The sequence below is a fragment of the Musca autumnalis genome, unplaced genomic scaffold (assembly GCF_047663935.1).
Source record: "Musca autumnalis isolate F117 unplaced genomic scaffold, ASM4766393v1 scaffold_1, whole genome shotgun sequence".
In the NCBI taxonomy this organism is placed as follows: Eukaryota; Metazoa; Arthropoda; class Insecta; order Diptera; family Muscidae; genus Musca; species Musca autumnalis.
Genome location: NW_027411644.1, coordinates 108,903,822 through 108,924,714, shown reverse-complemented (window position 1 = coordinate 108,924,714; position 20,893 = coordinate 108,903,822). Strand labels below are relative to the sequence as shown.

The following is a 20,893-nucleotide window of genomic DNA, read 5'->3' as shown; positions in this document are numbered from 1 at the left end:
TAGGCTACCTTCCATCTTTACTGCCGTGATATCTCCTCCGTTGAACTTAGAGTGATACAATTATTTCAGATTCTTTTTGGCGACTATACAAGTTCTAACGTTGACTCCATTGGATGTGGCGAATGTGCTAACAAAACTTAAGCGAATGTTCCATTTACGGTAGCGTAAAGGCGCGAGGTTTGCTGGACTAAGGCGATATCAATTTCATACTTCGTGAGAGCAAGTAGAAGTTCAGCATCAATCAACAGCAGCACGGTAGCAATCCCACGGCAGCGGGTTCTTTCGTACCGTATTGACTCGAAACCAAAGTGCTTCGGCCAGCGGCTGGCAACCTAGCACCAAACCTATGCTTCTACGTAGGTTTCATGCTGTTACAACAACAATTTGCAGCCATCGACTATCGCTTGCCATCAGGATCAGATCTATTGATGATTGCTACTCGAAGTTCATTTGGTACCATTGGTCTGCCTGTCCTCTGTCCAGCGCCGCTACCCGTGAGAGAAGATCCGGATGACACCTTTTGGCTCAAGTTAGGGGTTGCCATAGCTTAGCTCTTCTTTTGATAGCCGGCAGAGGATGTAGATGGTTTGGAGTCCCTGCTCGGGGAAAGTCTCTTGGCCTTGGGGTTCTTCCATTGAACTAAACCTCATTGCCGTATTCTTCTATAAAAAGGGTTGGTTGTGGTCCAGGAACATAGACCGATTCCGGGTCCGACTTCCCAACGCTCTGGGGTTGCTTCACCTCTTTTGTGTACAGCTCTCTCGACTTTGAGGGGTAATCTGTTTTGGGCAGGACCTCCCTTTGAAAAGGGAGTTGAAGAGGGAGTTCGCTTGGCGCTGAGTCAATCAACCATAGCTTCCAAATAAAATTAAATTTAGGATTTCACTTGAGTAAATGAGTATTTTTACTTTTAAACTTGCTAACCACACTGAGATTAATTTGATTTCCTTCATTGAAATGGACGAAGGTTTCCTGCTTATAAACTTGCTGAGGTAATTTATAGATCTGCGATAGCCTCTCGTCTTCCCCTTTGCCAACCGAGTCTCAGAGCTGCTTGAGATGGTGTGAGCCTTTTCGACAAAATTTTGGTCGGAGTGCCATCTACAATAGCGTCCTGCCTCGGAAGGCTACTTCAAAGGTACAAACGTGAACATCTAGATCAACGAGCCTATAAGGCAGACATGAAGAGCATTTACACTGATGCAGAGGCAGTTAAACGATATACATATGAATTTTGAATGCTGATCTAGGGAGATCATTCCTCAAACATTTTGGAATTCTCTACAGGAATAATAATAATGGTCATTATTAAGCGACAATTTGTTAAAAAAAATATGTTTTTTTTTCAAAATAGTCTGGCTTAATCCCATTGTTGTTGTTTTAATATTTTAAAACAACTTGTTTATTAGTGGAAAAGATTTGGCATTGTTCGCCAAGGGGTAAGGCAGGGAATACTATAGTTCCCTTGTTTTTTTGTTTGTGGATATTCTCCACCGAAGTTATTTTTATACCCTCAGCCTTTAGGATAAGAAGGGTATATACACTTTGATACGATGAAAATGTGCCTCATCGAAATAATGGTTTTAGACCCCAAGTATGTTTGGACGAAATGTGTTTCAGACAATTTGGAGTCGATCTAGCCATGTCCGTCCGTCTGTCTGTCTGTCCTGCTGGCTGGAGCGCACGATAACTCTCGAACGAATGAACCGATTCGGTTCAAATTTTCGTAATATTTTGCCCAAACTTAGTTTAAGTTCGAAGATGAGCTACATCGGTCCACTCCTTCCGGTACCTCCCCCACAAAAGTTCGAAAATGTTCGGAAAGTTTGTGCGCACGATAACTGTTGAAGGGAGTGACCGATTTGGTCCATACTTTGTATAGCGTAAACTTTCTACCAGAGGAATATGAGGTTTTAATATGGTCTTAATAGGTCCACTCCTTCGGGTACCTCCCACACAAAATTTCGGAAAAGTTCAGTTTAGGGCCATCTCTCGAATCGCTTTGATTTTTAGCAACTTGTATTCACTGCCCTCCATACGACGGTACAAGTTTTATTAGGGGCAAGTCCATACTTCCTGAGAAAATAGCATGAAAGTTACAAAAACCCCTATGACACCGTGTGAGGTGGTTGGAGCGCAAGAGAACTCCCGAACGGATCTGCCGATTCGGTCCAAAATATGGCCTTAGTAATATTTTGTCCAAACATAGTTTAAGTTTGAAGATAAGCCATATCGGTCCACTCCTTCTCCACAAAAGTTCAAACATTTTCGGAAAAATTGTTCGTATGGTAACTACTGAAGGGAGTGGCCGAATTGGTCTATACTTTACACATCCTAATATATCTACTAGATATAGATCAGGTTTAAATATAGACTATATTTGTCCACTCCATCCGGTACCTCCCACACAAAATTTCGGATAAGTTCATTTTAAGACCTGCTCTCGAATCACTTTGATTTTTGTTGAAGCAACTTGCATTCGCTGCCTCAATTACGATGGTAAACGTTTTTTCAAGGGCAAGTCCATACTTCTTGAGACACCAGCCGAAGGGTGTAAAAACCCCCTATGGCACCATATGTAGTGGCTGGAGATCCACTTTCATAATGGTCAATGTAGATCCTTTCCTTTTAGTATCTCCTCCGCAAAACATTTGATCTTTAATCCTAATCAACATTTTTGTCTGTTTAAACGCCCAACATTTTTAAGACCCCCTATATACATACGTATTTTGGAAAAAAAATTGTTTCAATATACACAGGCTGAGGGTATATCTCTGTCGGCAAAGCCGACTGATACTTTTTTACTTGTTCAATAACTTCTTCAACAAAAAACTTGTTATACCCAAACATCAATCGTCAGCTCGAAGTATAAAGGTAAGCAAAGAAAAAAGTTCAATGAGAAGTTTTTCCTTGGCAACCTCACACAACTCCGACGAAAGTGTCTGCGAAAACAATTCAAACCTTTTCCACTAATCACAACAAATCTTCCACAACAAATCTTTTCCACTAATAAACCAGTTGTTTTAAAATATTAAAACAACAACAATGGGATTAAGCCAGACAAAATTGCAAACGCTATCCCAATAAAAACGCCACAATGTTTCTAAAAAAATATGTTTAATGACATTTTGATAATTACGTATTTTGTACTTAAATATGATTTACTATATTTTGTAGTCGAATAAAGTAATGAACACACCTAGTTTAAGTAAAACACATATCGATAGTAGTTATTGGGTTGAATACAACCATGTATTTAAGTAATCGATAATTGTACAGTAGATAATAAGGGTTGATAAGAATAAATAATCGCGTCATGCAGACATTCATTGTGTGATCGGCAAACTGAACGGACGTGTTTCAACAACTTCAGGTGTATAAAAGAACGACGCTCAACCACCAATTGTGAAATTGTGAAATCAGACAAGCCAACCAATGAAAGTGCGATTTTAACAAAAGTTAATGAAAATTAATTAAATAAAATACAAAAAACTGAGGAACTGAGGCTATTAAAAAAAAAAAAATAAATCTAAACAAAAACTGAGGAAATCAGAAAATAAACTAAACCTAAAAGTGTTTAAAAAAGTAAAAGACAAAACTATAAAAGGAAAATGGTGAATGAAAAGTTAAAAGCTCATCTGGAGCAAATGGGCATTAATTGCCCAGAAACGCCGACTGTCCAACAACTACGGGATCTGCTGGAAGAGATCCGTGAAATTAATTCATCAACGCCACCAGCACTCCGGCCAGATGGTGAGTCATCAAAAAATCAAGCAAGCGACGACAGGCACGTACAACAAGAATTTCATCAGCCAGCAAGCCAGCCGTTACATACACACACACACGTACAGCAACCAGCCAGCATACCATCGCAACAAGCAGAAACAACAACTACGTCACAAACGCACGTAGCCACAAACATGCATGCACAGACAAACGACGAAGCCGTTGATAGAATAGAGAAGTTAAAGGCGCAATTAAAAGAAATGAAGTTGCAGAATGAAGAGGAAGAGAAGAAGGAAAGTGTGGTTACGTTTGCGGACATAGAAGCAGCGTTGCCAAAATTTACTGGTGACGACGGGTATGCTGTTACTAAGTGGGTAGCAGAGTATGAAAAAATAACGAACGTTTTGAACTGCACGGAGGCAGAGAAATTTTTGTATGCACGTCGAATGTTGGCTGGTAGTGCAGGCTTGTTCGTGCGCGGAGCAAAGGCGGAAAGCTGGTTGGCATTAAAGAAGGAGTTATGCGATGAGTTCCAGAAGCCACTTGGAACTAAAGAAATACTACGGCGGTTGGACAACCGCAAGTGGCAGAGAGGCAAGGAGAGCCTACATCGATATGCATTGGAAATGCAGCAATTGGCAGATGGGGCCCCCATCACGGAAGCAGAATTAGTCGAGTATATCGTAGAGGGAATGTGCGACAAGTCGGCGGCATCCCTAGTCTTCCTACACGCAGCAACGGTGGGTGCCTTTAAGAGATTAATACCACGGTACGAGAAGATGGTAGCCGAGAAGGCCCAGCGGCTGGCAAGAAGCAACATGATCAGTCCAGCCCCGGCTGGAACCAGATGCTACAATTGCCAGGGGTTCGGACATTATCAGTCCAGTTGTAAAAAGGAGCAACGGCCCAAGGGGGCCTGTTTTAAGTGTGGTCGGTCGGGCCACTTAAAAATACATTGTCCACTCAGAGCTGTGGGAGCGGTGCAGGAGCAGGAGGTCGACTGGAATATTAAGGTAAGAGTAGCTTTAGGTCCCAGAGATTCCGGGTCTAATTTTTATCTCATTTCTTCCCTACTTGACACGGGTAGCCCATGTAGCTTCATCAACCAGGCGCTGGTTAGGTCTCTATGCCCAAAATATAGAATGAAAAAGGAGAAGCCCTCTCGCTTTAGGGACCTGAATGGAGGGAGACTACAAGTGTGTGGCCAAATAAAGGCAGCCCTTGAATTTGGAGGAAAAACAAAAATGATTGATTTAAAAATTTTAGTAGATAAGGCTCCGTGTACTTTGGTGCTCGGAAGAGATTTTTTGAAGTTATTTGCAATTAGTTTATGTGTAAGAAAAGGGGACCCGGATCCCAGTGAATCATGTAAAAATACCGGGAATACTTTTGTTAAAATGATTTTAAAAGCGGACCCAAATGATGAAAAGAAACAAAGGCCGCTAATAAAAAATGAATTGAATCATAAACTGTGTGGTGTTCTTTCTAATCCCAATAAAGGAGAAAAGCCTAACCCTGTAAAGGCAGTGAGTATGGTTAGTCCCAATTTACATTAGGCGAGTTTACTTGCGGCAATTGTCAGTTTGTGGGTGAGAGAGGGTGCTGAGAGGCAAAGGGTTACCATATGCCTCACCTCTCTCTCCTACAAAATGACAATTGCCGCAAGTAAACTCGCCCAATGTAAATTGGGACTTAAAGGAGTACAGGGTACGGGAATAAAACTGGTAAAGGAAATGAACAATGGGAAAGTTCAGGGTACGGAAATAAAACGTTTAAAGGAAATAAATAATAACGAAAAGGAACAGGGTGCGGAGTTAAAACTCATAAATAAAGTGAATGATAATAAAATACAGCATATGAAACTCAAACCTATAGAAGAAATAGAGTACAAACATAATGATCCCGAAAGGGAGGTGGATTGTGGAAAATTTCATCATTGTGAGGAAATTAATGTATCTGAGGTACTAGTGGGAGAAAATAATCCCCTACCAGGAGTGTATGTTGTTAAAGAAATACAAGAGGGGGATGAATGTAGTGCAAACACCGAAGACACTGAGGAAAGGTGGGACATTAACCCAGATTTAAATGAATATGAAAGAAAGGAGCTTGGCAAGTTAATTAAGAGGAATTATTTTGAGAAGATGAAAAATGAACCGAAGACTTCGGACTTTAAAGCGTCAATTTTGGTGAACTCAGGGAATGCAACCTACTGTTCGCCTAGAAGACTGTCCTTTGCAGAGAAACAGGAGGTTAGCAAAATTATTGCGGACCTGTTAGAGAAAGGGATCATAAGGCCTAGTAACTCTCCTTATGCATCACCAATAGTGTTGACCAAGAAGAAAAGTGGGGAGATTAGGATGTGCGTGGATTATAGAGCACTTAACAAGATGATCGTAAGGGACAATTACCCTTTACCCCTAATTGAGGATTGTTTAGAATACCTTGAGGGAAAATCGTGGTTCACGATAATGGATTTGAAATCCGGTTTTTATCATGTGAGACTAGAAGAGGACTCGGTCAAGTATACGTCATTTGTAGTGCCAAACGGTCAGTACGAGTTCTTGAGGTTACCATTTGGGTTGAAAAATGGACCAGCGGTATTTCAACGGTTCATTGCGGGAATTTTTCACGACTTTTTGGAAAAGAACGAAATGGTAATCTATATGGATGACATTGTGATAGCATCAAGGACATTAGGAGAGCATATCCAATTGATGAAAAGGGTACTGGACCGACTAGCCACGTACGGACTGAAACTCAAGATAGAGAAGTGTAAGTTTGCATATACCGAGATTGAATATTTGGGCTATAAGGTTTCGAGAAAAGGTATTGCACCTTCAGACGGGCATGTTAAGGCAATCGAGGAGTACCCGATGCCTAAGAATGTAAAAGAAATGCAAGCATATTTAGGGTTATGTTCATATTTCAGAAAGTTCGTTAAAGGCTTCGCATTAATAGCAAAGCCCTTGTATGCATTAACTAAAAATGGGGCAAAATATGAGATTACCGACGAGTGCAGGGAGGCCTTCGAAATTTTGAAGCGTCATTTGACTTCAAGCCCTATTTTAGCGATTTATAACCCAAGTAGGGAAACGGAACTGCACTGTGATGCGAGTGCAATAGGGTTTGGGTCTATCCTGATGCAGAAACAGGATGACGGTGTATTTCATCCGGTAGCTTATTTTTCGAAGAGAACGATAGATGCGGAAACAAGATACCACAGCTTCGAGTTAGAAACGTTGGCAATTATATATTCATTACGAAGATTTAGAGCATACCTTGAAGGAATACAATTCAAGATAGTGACAGATTGTAATTCGCTCGCGTTAACATTAGCAAAGAGGAATATAAATAGCCGAATAGCGCGCTGGGCATTAGAATTGGAGAACTATAGTTATACCATCGTCCATAGAGCGGGCGAGAAAATGGCCCATGTGGATGCATTGTCAAGAATAGAACAGGGTAATAGGGACGAGGTGGTAGCAACTATAGAAGTAGAGGATATTGATTTTCAGCTATGCGCAGCGCAGGCTAGGGATGCAGAAGTCAGTGAATTGAAGGTGAAACTAGAACAAGGACCGGTAAATGGATATGATATGGTAAATGGGGTGGTTTATAGGAAAATTAATGAAGATTTGCGATTTTTCGTCCCGAAGGACATGGAAACGGAGATTATTAGAACCATGCATGAGAAGTTAGGACACCTTGGAGTAGACAAGTGTTATTTGAAAATGAAAGAGCATTATTGGTTTCCAGAAATGAAGCAAAAGATAGAAAAATATAAGAAGACTTGTATCAAGTGTATCATGTATTCCGCTCCCCATAGGCCTAACGCAAGGGCGCTACACAGTATCCCGAAGGAACCTAAACCGTTCCACACGGTTCATTTGGATCATTTGGGCCCCTTACCATCCCTTCAATCAAAAAGAAAGCACATTCTGGTTGTTATAGATGCTTTCACGAAATTTGTTAGACTTTACCCAGTATTGACGACGAGCACCAAAGAGGTCAAGGCAGCATTATTAAAATATTTCGATTACTATAGTAGGCCAGTTAGATGCATTACGGACAGAGGAAGTTGTTTCACCTCAAAGGAATTTGAAGAATTTTTGGAAGAGAAAAACATAGACCACGTTAAGGTGGCTGTCCACTCGCCCCAAGCAAATGGTCAGGTTGAGCGAGTGAACAGAACCTTGGTGGGAATGTTGGCTAAACTTAGTGAGCCAGTAGCACATGCCGACTGGGTGAAACAGCTTAGTAAAATTGAATTCGCATTTAATAATACGGTGAATAGATCGATCGGGGAAACTCCGAGTAGGGTACTTTTTGGAGTTAACCAAAGAGGAGAAATAGTTGACAAGCTTACAGAATACCTAGAGGAGAACTTTTCAGGCCCGGGGGGGGGGTATCAAAGAAATTAGAGACAAAGCCGAATTAGCTATTGCGAGGACGCAAAAATATAACGAGCAGCGATCCGAGGAAAAAGGTATCAAAGTAAACTCATTTAAAGTAGGTGATTTTGTAGTAATCAAAAATGTAGATACGACAGTGGGCGTAAATAAAAAATTGATACCAAAATTCAAAGGGCCTTACACCGTGCGCAAGGTGTTGCCACATGATAGATATGTTGTGGGCGACATAGAAAATTGTCAAATCACCCAGATTCCTTATGATGGGGTGATAGAAGCGTGTAATATGAGATTATGGAAGACCGATGACCCCGGTAATGGGACCTAGGGCTGCTCTGCCCGATGTATATAGTTGTAAATAAATTGTACATAGTAGTTGTTAAGTAGTTTAAGTATTTAGTCCATTAGTTTAAGTACACTATACACTTGCGTAGTTAACTTAACCCCCATGTGACCGGGGCGGTCACACCTATCAGGTTGGCCGAGCTGTAGTCGAATAAAGTAATGAACACACCTAGTTTAAGTAAAACACATATCGATAGTAGTTATTGGGTTGAATACAACCATGTATTTAAGTAATCGATAATTGTACAGTAGATAATAAGGGTTGATAAGAATAAATAATCGCGTCATGCAGACATTCATTGTGTGATCGGCAAACTGAACGGACGTGTTTCAACAATTTTAACTTTTAATGGCTAATTACAGTTACATAAAATAGGCAACAACAAGATATTAATGATATATTCTTAATAGAGACAATAACAATTTGTGATATTTTTATTGAAATCTGGTAAACTACTAAGCCATTTGAATAAAACAAATTGTTGAGTAGAAAGTAAAGCTTAACAATTTACTGTATTTTGGAATTCTAAATTTAATTAAATTAATTTTTGCCAACAATAGCTTGTATAACTAACTGAACAAAACTAAACAGAAATAATAGTAACATAAAGAGAAATATCAATTGAGTGTGATCCATATTTAAGGAGGATATAGTTATTTCTTTTGATTTTGTGGAAGTAGCAACAACAGCGGGAAAACAATCGTTTTGATTGCCATCCTTAAATTGGCTTAGTAATTCATTTAATCTGTAATTGAAAAATAAAAATGGAAATAATAAAATATGTCGATGATAGGGAATATTAAATTGAATTCGATGTTAAAACCTATGGGAACAAAAGGAATATTATGACTGTTCCAGAACATGCAAAAATCAACAAATTTTCACTACAATAACAATTGTTCCTTTATGATATCGAAAAAATGGTAAATATTAGTAAATTCTGGAACAGACATATTAGGTACAACTTACTTGCTATCATGTTCCATTAGTTTATTTTCCAACAATTTCTTTTCTTCGCTAAGTGTAATTAGACGCTGTTCAATAGAGATCATTTGACGATTAGTTTCTTTTAGCTGGCAAAATGTTTTCCATTCATTTTCCAGGCGTTTAATACGCTCATCATATCTTTGATCCTGCTTTATTTCAACTTTCAGTGTATCTTCTTTCACTATATCGGTTGAATTTGTGTTCTTTAAGCAAGAACAATTGGCTGCACGATGAACATATTTGCCCTCACTATAATCCCAAATACTAAACGAAATTAAATCCATAACTTGACTATGACCAGTTTGTTGATAGTGGATAATAGCATGTCTGTTTTTACGGCGTGAACATCCCAAGTGTTTGCAGTTGAGACAAAGCCAAAGACTGTCGTTTTCTTCACAAGACATACACGATGTGGTTGTATCCTTATTATTTAATTTCGATATTTTGTAGTATTCACAAACAGGACAAGTACAGGGTGGACATTCATGTGTGCTGTTATGGGTAGGAGCTGAAAAAATATATTATTATTATTACGGAAATAATAACAATCACAGTAACTTACACTTTACAGCCACATATGTTTCCTCTTTATAATCCCACACACGAAAAGTTTTCAAATCCATTGAGGTTTTATGACCAGTGTTTTTGTAATGTTCCAACGCATGTTTATTTTTGCGCCGTGAACATCCAATGTGACCACAATCCAAACAAAGCCATAACAATTCGGACACTTGACATTGCATACAGGAGACTGAATTTTTATCGCATTGCAAACTATAAGAATGGAATTCATTTGTGGAATCTTCTTTAATATGGGTGTATGTCAAAGGCATTATTTAGTTTCAACTATTATTTATTACTTTTTAATCACTAAAACAATAAACCGAAACAATTTAAAAAGGCGCAATAATCACAAGTTCTCATGACAATAGAAGAGATGACAGTTATTTTTATAAACAGAGATTAAAAGACCAGGCGTGATGTACTCTCATTTAGTACGTTTATGTATAACCGGATTTAGTAAAACCACTGGGTTTCAAAGGTCAATTCCATTACATAGTAAAAAAAAAATATATAAACAGCATATTAAATTCCAATAACATTGAAGAAATCTGTATGGGAAAGTATTTTTTGATAAATGTTCATGTTGTTTCTAATAAGCGCTAATATAGCAATATGTTTCTCATTGAGGATAATTAAAATGGGTTTAGTTGTTGTGTCGGAAATTCGTGCAAAAACTATGTTTACACTTTAGCTGGTGATAATCATAAACTGTAGAAAATAAATTTAAAAAAATTAGGAACACAAGATACAATTAAGCCGAAACCACACAATAAACGCTTGGTTTTGAGCGTGCTTCTTTATTAATTTCCATACAGTCATGCTAAAGACGGGAAATAGACCGCATTCTAGCCGTGCCACCTTCTCGCTTTCTTCCCCGTAAAGTATGTAGTCCGGAATCATGATTCAATCCCACGGTGGCCGATTATATGCAATGGATTGACTCGAATGAATTTTCGACCATGTGCCGTCATCTGAATAATTATGCTTTTGTGAGCGTATATTTTTTACAATGGGAGCGGCAATTTGTCCCGGAATACCTGTTCAGAGCTCTTTTGATCCGTGCCAGGATAGAGAACTCCGGGCCATGTATCTGTTCTATTTGCCAGACCCACATCCACCCTATGCCAACGTCGATACGATGTAATGGATGTAGGGAATGGGTGCACTTCCGAAGCTGTTCTGGCCTTCGTCGTCACCGGAATACGAGACGCGTCCTGGCAACCCGTAATTGTTTTGTTCGGACCATCTTCCGATCATCGCCTCCGTTAACAGACGTCCCGTCTTTTTAACCTCTGACCGCCACGGAAATGCTGATTGACAAAGTTTCAGAGAATTTACCAATTCCCCTTTCAGAGAGCAGCATATTCCCTCAGATCCTCGGGTAGCTGAGATAATTTTCCAGGACATTATCGCAGCTGCGGCCTCTCGCCAATATCTACTGGTAGAATACCCGAAATCAGACCAAATTTCCCAGCGGATGCGACGGGACTAGCAAATGAGCAAGATGAGTTGCTGTTATGTCAGTATTGAACGGTTTTGCATTGGATAATGCAGCTCTCTATCCGAAATTTTTTGAGGGTGTTGATTTAGGACATTGTAGGATCTGTAACAATTCATGGTTTTGTTTCGATATATGTACATATGTATGTATGATGGTTCATGCAATTCGCTATCAGCAATCGTTTGACCTCAGATAGAATGACGTCTTGGATGGCACCTAAAGTCCTTACGCTTTCATCTGTACGAAGGATCCTCCATCACCTCGTTTCGAAGGTTATGATTTTGGGACGTTTGAAAGTTTTTCTTTGCTTGTCGCACAAGAAGTATTGACCTTGTATGATTGAAGATAATGCAGCACATGTCCTTGTACGTCGCTATCTATAGCTCTGTTCCTTTACGTGCAAGAATCTTAAAGTTTTACCACTTTTTACTCGAAAAGCGTTCCTTTACTTCAGACAACAATTCGTATGGGACCATTTTACGCCTTTTACTACTTTTGCCGGTTTTACTATTTTCAAAAGTAAAGGGACAGACCAAATGTTTAATACTTTTAGGACATTATTAGAAGAAATTTGTGATTTCGTTTACGTCGTTAATGTTGATATTTGAAATTATAGTGAATTATAGTATGATTAACATGATTGTCCAGTTACGTGTATAATTGTCTGAAATAAAAGTGTAACCCTATTTGGAAGGGACTTTTTTAGGCTGTGGTACATTTTCTGATTTCAAACCCATCTCCTACTTTTGCGACCTATTTATGTGGAATTTTGAAGACATGGTAGGGTGAAATGCGACAAATTTCATAAAAGGGTATTCATTTTGTCAAATAATGCAGGAAAAAATCTAATTTTAATAAAAATTTCGGAAATTTTTCAATAAAATATGAGTGGGGTCTTTCCGGACTCATGTGTTACGCATGTGATAAGTATGTCAAAAAATCCTTGTAGCTCCTTTTCTGGTGATCCTTTTCACTTCATGTTTCGTTCGTAGGAAAGGTAAGAAAATTACATGAAGCTACCTGGGTCCATATCTTTACTGTAACCCAGTTTAAAATGCAAAATAAAGTAAAAAAGGCCTGGCCAGACTCAGGTGTCCAACGGAGGTTTAAACGAACAAAGCGTACATACACACACGCATGTGTATTCGTTGATGCGACAACACAGACTGATATTTTTTCATTGTTAATGATAAGGCCAAGTGTATACTATGGCCTTTTGCTAATTATGAGGATTTATTTGAAATATAAGCAATGGGATTGAAATTTGAAACCCAGTGGGTTTGTTAAATCCGGTTATATATAACGTGCTATGAAATTTGAAAGCTCTAATAAAGCTTTCCAAAGTTCTTTCGTGAAATATGAAAGCCTTTTTTACGTGAAATACTGAAACGCAATTGCTTTCACAGGTGAAGTGCATGTGTGATGTGAAATGAATGCCCGTATGTATTGGACGTGTATAGAATTTTCCGATATTGAAGATTATATTCAATTTCAATAATAAATAGCTTATTTAATAACGATATGGTATTATAATGGAAAACATACATATTCGACAAAAAACTGCAATGAAAAACTTGGCTGACTTCCGTGTCGTCAGTTGCTTTACAATTGACTGAAAATCTGCGAAGTATTATGTTTCTTAACGCCGTTGCAATTAAGTACGAACTACGTGTTTCAAAACATCAAAAATACGCATGTTCAACGCAGTTAAAACGCAAACATGTATCATTTTTATTTCTGATACATTTAGTTGTTTTTTTTTTTCGAGGAACAACAACTGAAATATTTTGACGAAGTTTAAACAACACAAAGAAAATGGCAAAAGGAAAGTTAGCCCTTGTATGCAATGGGTGCGGAAACTCTTTTTACGGTAGGGGTAAAGTGAGAATGCATTTCTTAATATTTTTCCATGCTCTATACGGCAATGTGGTAGTATTTTAAATATTTGCAAAAAATATAGAATACATGTGTTTATTGGTATAAATATTATGGCAACTGTTTATTATGCGAATGTATTTACATGTACAAAATAAGGATTAAAAAAACCAAGACAACCGTGAAAAAATTTATACTCAGTTCCATAAAAACTCCCAATAGAATACCCTTAGATAGTATTAATTTTCACGTTCACATATGGTTTGTTGTAAGACTTCGAAACATAGCTCCAAATTGGTTTTTCGGAGATTTTTCCAACTCTCCGAATTACTGACAGATCTAAAGTTGTTTATAATAAATTGAACAGCATCCTTCTTTAGTTTGTCGCGGCAATTTTGTTCTGCTAGCCAAAGAATATCGGCTACGGAATTTACACTCATGGTTTCCTTTAAAAGCTGTTCACACAATGCTCGCAAGTCCAGCAACGCATATTTATCAGCAGCTGGTAATAGTTTGGCTGCTAAATTCTTCGATATCTGTTTAGCGGAATATATAAATTTAAGCATTTCTTGTATTGTTTCTGCATCCATGTCATCAATTTTTACTCGATTGGTTTTTGCCTCCAGCAAATCGTTCCGAAACATTGCTGCGAATACCTCGCTACGGGCACTCAATATGTTTTTGTGAGCTTTAAATTCAACACCTTCTCGAGACACAAGAGTAAGGTCGGTAAGCTCTTCCGTATCTAGTAGTTTGGAGAAGTCATTTGAAAGGTTTGATACTATGGGAAGCTGTTGAAGCTGTTCTGCAATGTTTTCGTTGTGTACCTTGGTGTTCGTTATCTCAAGATGAAGTTTTATTGTATCGGAAGGAAATGATTGAATCAATTGTTGTTGTTCCGATGAAAACTGATACTTGCAATTATAACCTACTGACACCGTTTTATTATTGACAAACCCAAACAATTTTTTGCCATCAGGATCCAATATAGACAAATTGAAATCAAAAATTGATGATGGTGTGTGGTTTGTTGAAGAAATACTATGTAGAACAATATCTATGGTGTTTGATTTCTTTAAAGAGATTTTCCATGTTGATGTCACATCATTATTTTTCGCATTAATTAGAGGAGAATCCAAAAATGCATCTTTGCGATAAAAAGACCAATTTTTAATTTCCCAAAAATATCGATAGACAGAGCGTTTTATTATAGTATTACAACGACCTTGATTATCTGATAAGTATGAAGTTGTCGACCCGCGAACATTTATTATTTTCTCGTCATTCACAGACATCTTCAGTTTTTATTATTTTTAGTAATGAATTTCTGGTTTTAAACGTTGCACCGTCCAATATATCAACAAGTTTGATTGAAACTCTAAAATTTAAAATAAAGAACTGACCCAAGTAAAATGTAATAGATCATGTCAATCATCCGCGCACATTAGAAAAAGGAGGAAGAAGAAGACGACGAAAAGTTGAGGCAGAGACACAGTTTGACAACAAAATATTTGCAAACAATGAATTTTTTAATGAATAGATTATTAAATAAAAATTGCTACAAGAATTATGGTCTTTTCCAGAACTGCAAGAATCTAATAATTTTTAATATTTTTCCGATAACATAAAGGAACAGAGAATTTCTTTCAATAATTTCGGGTATTTTTTGTACATATACAGTGTTGGCCAGCTAATTAGGAACACTAAAGGGGTGTTTACACTATCTATGAATGTCGTATGGGATATCAAATTTGCTACCTGTGAATGTTGTACACATAGTGTGACCACTATGAAAATTTTCACCTATCAAAATGATGTGTACGAGTTCCGATACAGGCGTATAAATTTGTAGGGGTTCTAAATCTACAGAGTAGTTTTAGAGCCGAAATTAATAGTTGCTCAAAGACGAACAACAACACTTTTATCAATAAATGGCCTGTTCCCGTACTTTATAAAGTGGTAAAAGTCGTAAAAGTTGTAAAAGTCGTAAACGATTTTCATATAAATTTTGTGTACGGGAACGCAAAATGTGTAAAAGTGGTAAAAATTGTAAAAACTTTTTAGTTCTGGAACAGAGCTAAAGACAACACAACAAGTGTTCAGGCGATACTTACGTGTTGCTATTGGTAAACTGGTGGTGTAGGTTTAAATAAAACACTAGGTTAAATTTAAAGACGCTGGCGGTCTTAACTTTGGTTTATTTTTATGTTTTATAATCTTTGCGGCAAAATTGCTGCTTCTGCTCTCAAAGCTTTACAAATGATTGACAGATGAATGTTATTAGTTTTGACAGAGATGATATGACATTTTGTGACAGCTTTTATGGCGCCAATAAATAGAAATTATCGAGGTTATCGATACTGACATCCGATAGGCTCCAAACCTCGACCCTCGGGCCCCTTGCACGGTTGCAACATTGTAAGATGCGTCGCAAGGAATTGGTATATTGATTTTCAGGTATTGGTAAAATCCATTTTTACGTGCGCAATTATCTTTTTCTTCATAAAATAGGAACTAGTCTGTGTTGTATGATCTATGGTCGCAAATATTATAGGAATGATATGACGTCGTTTCTAGGTGTATCTCGATGTGTAGTCAGGCCTTCTCCAAGTGGAACTTGTCACCAGCTTTGTATCGCATAGAAGTTAGTCTGCAAAGCTTTTAAGCAAAAGAATACCATACTCCATATTATTAATCAAAATGAAACCCAAAATTGTTATTACACTTTTCTGGCTAAAGTGAAACCATGTTCATTCGGAAGGAATCAGCTCAGTATTTCCATGTTACCACCACTAGTGGTTACATATATTTGTAAAACAATTGTTCTGTTCCAGAACTGCAAGAATCTACTATTTTTGACTATTTATTTCGATAACATAAAGGAAAAACTGTTATCGTAGTAAAAAATTGTAGATTATTGCAGGTTCTGGAACAGACCAAAAATCTAAAAATGATTCCATAAAGGGAAGTTAAATATGAAGGAAACATTCTCTGAATATTAATTTTATTTCGAGTGAAAATTGTTTATGAGTCACCTCTAGTGGCTCACGAATACATTATTTTATAGAAACTTTCTTGAAATTACCACCAAGTGGACAATTCATTTTATTTCATCTTTAAGATTTGGTATACTATCCATCTTTATTGTCATCTGTGTATTTAATCATGATTTTTTATTTGTTTTTCTTTTGTTCTTTTGCCACTCCTAGTGACTTTGTTTTGTTTTATTTAATTACCACCTCTAGTGGATATTATGTGTTTGTTACTTTGCAGACATCTCTAGTACTTGCATCTTAATTGTATATGATATCGACACCTCCAAATAATAGTATGCTAAGTCTAAAAAGTGAGTTTTGCAGGAGAAGCTCTCAAAGTTTGGAAATTTTTTTGAACTTCTGTACTATGCTAAGTCAATATTTGTTTATAACTTCTGTTCGGATTGACCGATCATTACCAAAATTAGACAGTATTTAAGGTAAAGGACGTTCGACACCTCCAAATAATAGTTTGCTAATTCTGAAAAGCGAGTTTTGCAGGACAAGCTCTAAAAGTTTGGAAATTTCTTTGACCTTTAGTACTATGCTAAGTAAATATGTGTTTATAACTTCTGTTCGGATTGTCCGATCATTACCAAAATTTGACAGAATTTAAGTTAAAGGACGTTAAACATAAAAATGTAAAGAACTTGAAAACATGCTATTGTTTGGAGGCGTCGATATTATTAATTAATTGTATATGATATTTCATCTTCTGCATCCACCTCTAGTGGTTAGAAACTTTATGTTATTTTTATTTAGTTGTACTTCAAGTGACGTTTACTCTCCCAATATCTTCTTCTCACTCGGGTGATTTGCCATTACCTAACCACCAGTTAATGTGTAAATGACACAGGATTCGATTTGAATCTTCGTTGCCACAAGGGACAGTACGATCTATCTTTAGCAATGTTTAACAAATATCATTCATATATTTCAATGAATCAAGTTAATTCTTTTCAAACGTTAGTACATTGTAGATTATCACAATATCGACGCCTCCAAACAATAGTATGCTAAGTCGACTTAGCATGTTTTCAAGTTCTTTACATTTTTATATTTAACGTCCTTTAACTTAAATTCTGTCAAATTTTGGTAATGATCGGTCAATCCGAACAGAAGTTATAAACAAATATTTACTTAGCATAGTACTGAAGGTCAAAGAAATTTCCAAACTTTTAGAGCTTGTCCTGCAAAACTCACTTTTTAGACTTAGCATACTATTATTTGGAGATGTCGATATCACCATTTTACTCATACTTGTGCAATCGACAATGAAACAATAGATCTGTTCCTTTACGTGCAAGAATCTTCAAGTTTTACCACTTTTTACTCGAAAAGCGTTCCTTTACTTCAGACACAATGCAATTGATATGGGAGCAGTTTACAACTTTTACTACTTCTGCCGGTTTTACTATTTTCAAAAGTAAAGGAACAGACCAAATATTTGGCTTCTATGTACTACATCATTTTCAACATCACTTTTATCATCTTGTTATGACATTCCAAATACAAGTACCAATACAGTCGAAAGGGCTTGTACTTTGAATATGATTTCATCTTAATTTCACATCGTGTCTATCTTATGAAAATTTTTCATTTAGGGAGCGCTCTATTCGGCCATGTATTTTCGTATGCAGTTGAGAAATTAATTGTTTGAAGAAAACAATTTTACCAAAAAATAAAGAAATTGGTAAAGAAAACGAAAATGTGAGTGCGATTAAAGTTTTTAACAATATAAATTGTGTTATTTGCGTGATTTATATTTTGTGGTCATATGAAATTGTATGCTAGTGTGAGCGGAAAAAATAAAAGTGGTATGGACTTTGACAAACATAAAGGATGTCGAATGGATAAAAGAAGTGACAGCTCATATGACATTGATAGATAGTGTAAACACCCCTTAAATTCAGCTTAAAGCCGAAAACACAATCACCGTTTGAGTAATGTTTTGTTTCATTTCTGGTAGAAGAATAAAAGACAACGGACATCCAAGTTCGAATTTGTCTTTATTCTTTTACTCCAACGTTGATTGGGATTTCGTCTCAATAGTTTACAGGATTTATCGAGCGAAGTCAAAACATTCTGAGATTAATGGGAATGAAATTCCACTTTTCTAAAAATGCTCCATATTAGTCTAGCCAGCTAATTAGGGACACCAGCAGTAAAATTTTAACTTTAAATAATGAGGCACACGTTTATATCAAAAGTAGCAAAGTGCCCGCAACTTCGTATGCGGAAAGGATATAAAAAATATAAACAATATATAATATGGAAACTGCAAACACTGAAAATGTTGGTGCACTAATACCAATTTTAATCAATATTAATTTTAGTACTGTACGTACCCCTTTAGTTCGATTCTCAAAAAGGTCAACCGTATCTCATCCTTACACATTAACAGCGAGATCAACGTTGCACACCAATACTCACTTTTACTCCAAAAAATACAGATTTCAGCACTGCCCCTACACCCAAAAACAAACTGAGTACCATTAAGTACTTTAAGTATAAAATAATTACAGTAATTGCAATTCTAAACATCAAGATTCCAGCTGTATCCGTTAGTCTAATTCCTAATTGTACCAAATATATTATTATTTGGCACTCTTCGTATCCACAAGTAAGATTTTCCAAAACTACCTAAATCCTTCACTTTAACAGTAATCTTAATTCCAAATTTCAGGATTCCAGCTCTATCCGTTAAAATTTGGAACAATTTAGAACTTTCGTACCCATAAGCACGAATTTTTAAAACTTCCTCAATGGAACAGGGATGCAATAATTATAATTTCAAATTGCAGGATTCCACCGCTATCCGTTCACCTAAATCCAAATATTACCAAATTTAGTGTTTTTCGTACCCATAAGTACGATTTTTCAAAACTACATGAATCCTACTCTTCGACTGTAATCGTAATTCCAATTTTCAAGATTCCAGCTCTATTAATTCACCCAAATCCAAGTTGTACCAAATTTAGTACCATTTAGTACTTTTCATATCCATTAGTACGAATTTCCAAAACTACCTTAATCCTACACTCCAACAGCAATCTAATTTCCAAATTTCGGGATACCAGCTCTATCCGTTCAAATTTAGTACCATTTATAACATTTCGTTCCCATAAGTACGATATTCCAAAACTACTTCAATCCTACACTCCAACAGAAATCTCAATTCCACATTTCGAGATCCCAGCTCTATCCGTTCACCAAATCCCCATTGTACCAAATTTAGTACCATTTAGTACTTTTCGTACACATTAGTATGAATTTTCCAAACCATCTCCTTTTTGAAGCACCACTTCTTAACCTTGATTTCCATACCAAATTCCAAGATTCTAGCTATATCCGTTCAAAATATACAATTTGTACTAAATTTTTGTAAATTTTAGTACTTTTCGTACACTTATAGGTCGAATTTCCAAAAACCCTTTGGCACATCTTTTTAACTCTCAATCAGTTACCTTCATTCCAAATTACAGAATTCTAGCTCTTCCCGTTTGCCTAATTCAAAGGGTACCATATTTAGTACCTTTTAGTACTTTTCGTACCCTTCTAGGTCGAATTTCCAAAAACCCAGCCTTATCTCACGCCTACACGCCAACAGCAACCCACACCCAAAATTTCAAGATTCTAGCTTCAGCGGTTTCGTCTGGGCGATGATATGTCAGTCACTCACTCACTCACTGAGCTCTTTTATATACATATATAGGGGGTTATCATGAACGGCAATTCCCCGTGAATTTTTTCACTTTCTCCCTTAAGTTACAACGGCGGAAAAACAAAACTCACGGGGGAAGTTTCATTCATGATAACCCCCATAGATTTTTTGTATTTTATTAGGGGTAGTTTACACTATATGTAAATGTCATATGACACGAAATAAAAATATTCCATATCTACCCACGGAGGCAATGTGGAGACGTAGTTTTTTACATTTGTGCTGGTGTGGACGCACAGAGTAAATGGCGTAAGGAAAATCTCCAATATTGCACATATTAGCGAATATATAACGATGGAAAATTTCATGTCATATGACATTTACATATAGTGTAAACTACCCCTTAGTTAATAGTAGATAAAGGGAGCCACCGTGGTAATAGCTATATTACATCATATGCTTTTTCACATGTATGTTGTAACTTTGGGTATACTAATATACAGACCAGCTGATGTCATACATGTGAAAAAGCATATGGTGTGATATAGCCATAAGCACGCCCACCTTGTACCCAGAAGGTCTGCGGTTCAATCTGTGACCAGAACATCAAAATTTTCGGTGGTGGCCAATCCATTCAGTGTAATGCTTGGTTTACATTCGGCGTCGTTTCGTGATTTCGAAGGCGTTTCGTGATTTCGCGCGGAATCAAGCAAAATTTATCATGATTTCGCATACAAAAATCAAATCATCTCATTTCGTGATTTCAGCGAAATCAACATAGAAATC

The 20,893-nt window shown here is 37.0% G+C and overlaps 2 protein-coding genes across 2 annotated transcripts; one reads left to right on the top strand and one right to left on the bottom strand.

The window, feature by feature from the left end:
• Positions 1-3,164: 3,164 nt before the first annotated feature.
• Positions 3,165-5,195, top strand: LOC141390752 (uncharacterized). The gene is made up of 2 exons (XM_073963707.1): positions 3,165-4,739; positions 4,814-5,195. The coding sequence occupies exons 1-2, from the start codon at positions 3,612-3,614 to the stop codon at positions 4,820-4,822; spliced, it is 1,137 nt and encodes a 378-aa protein (XP_073819808.1). The 5' UTR covers positions 3,165-3,611; the 3' UTR covers positions 4,823-5,195.
• A 3,739-nt stretch (positions 5,196-8,934) lies between these two features.
• LOC141390751 (uncharacterized) lies at positions 8,935-10,377 on the bottom strand. Its single transcript, XM_073963705.1, has 3 exons — positions 10,031-10,377; positions 9,451-9,976; positions 8,935-9,226 (listed from the first exon to the last, which is right to left on the bottom strand). Exons 1-3 carry the CDS (start codon positions 10,299-10,301, stop codon positions 9,022-9,024), a joined length of 1,002 nt encoding a protein of 333 aa, XP_073819806.1. The 5' UTR covers positions 10,302-10,377; the 3' UTR covers positions 8,935-9,021.
• Between the last annotated feature and the right edge of the window lie 10,516 nt (positions 10,378-20,893).

Excerpts from the sequence above, each read along its gene's own strand:
- LOC141390751 (XM_073963705.1), bottom strand. The coding sequence starts at position 10,301 with ATGCCTTTGACATACACCCATATTAAAGAAGATTCCACAAATGAATTC. Across the intron at positions 9,977-10,030 it reads AACATATGTGGCTGTAAAGT|CTCCTACCCATAACAGCACA; the intron begins GTAAGTTACTGT and ends ATATTTTTTCAG. Across the intron at positions 9,227-9,450 it reads CTAATGGAACATGATAGCAA|ATTAAATGAATTACTAAGCC; the intron begins GTAAGTTGTACC and ends TTTCAATTACAG.
- LOC141390752 (XM_073963707.1), top strand. The coding sequence starts at position 3,612 with ATGGTGAATGAAAAGTTAAAAGCTCATCTGGAGCAAATGGGCATTAAT.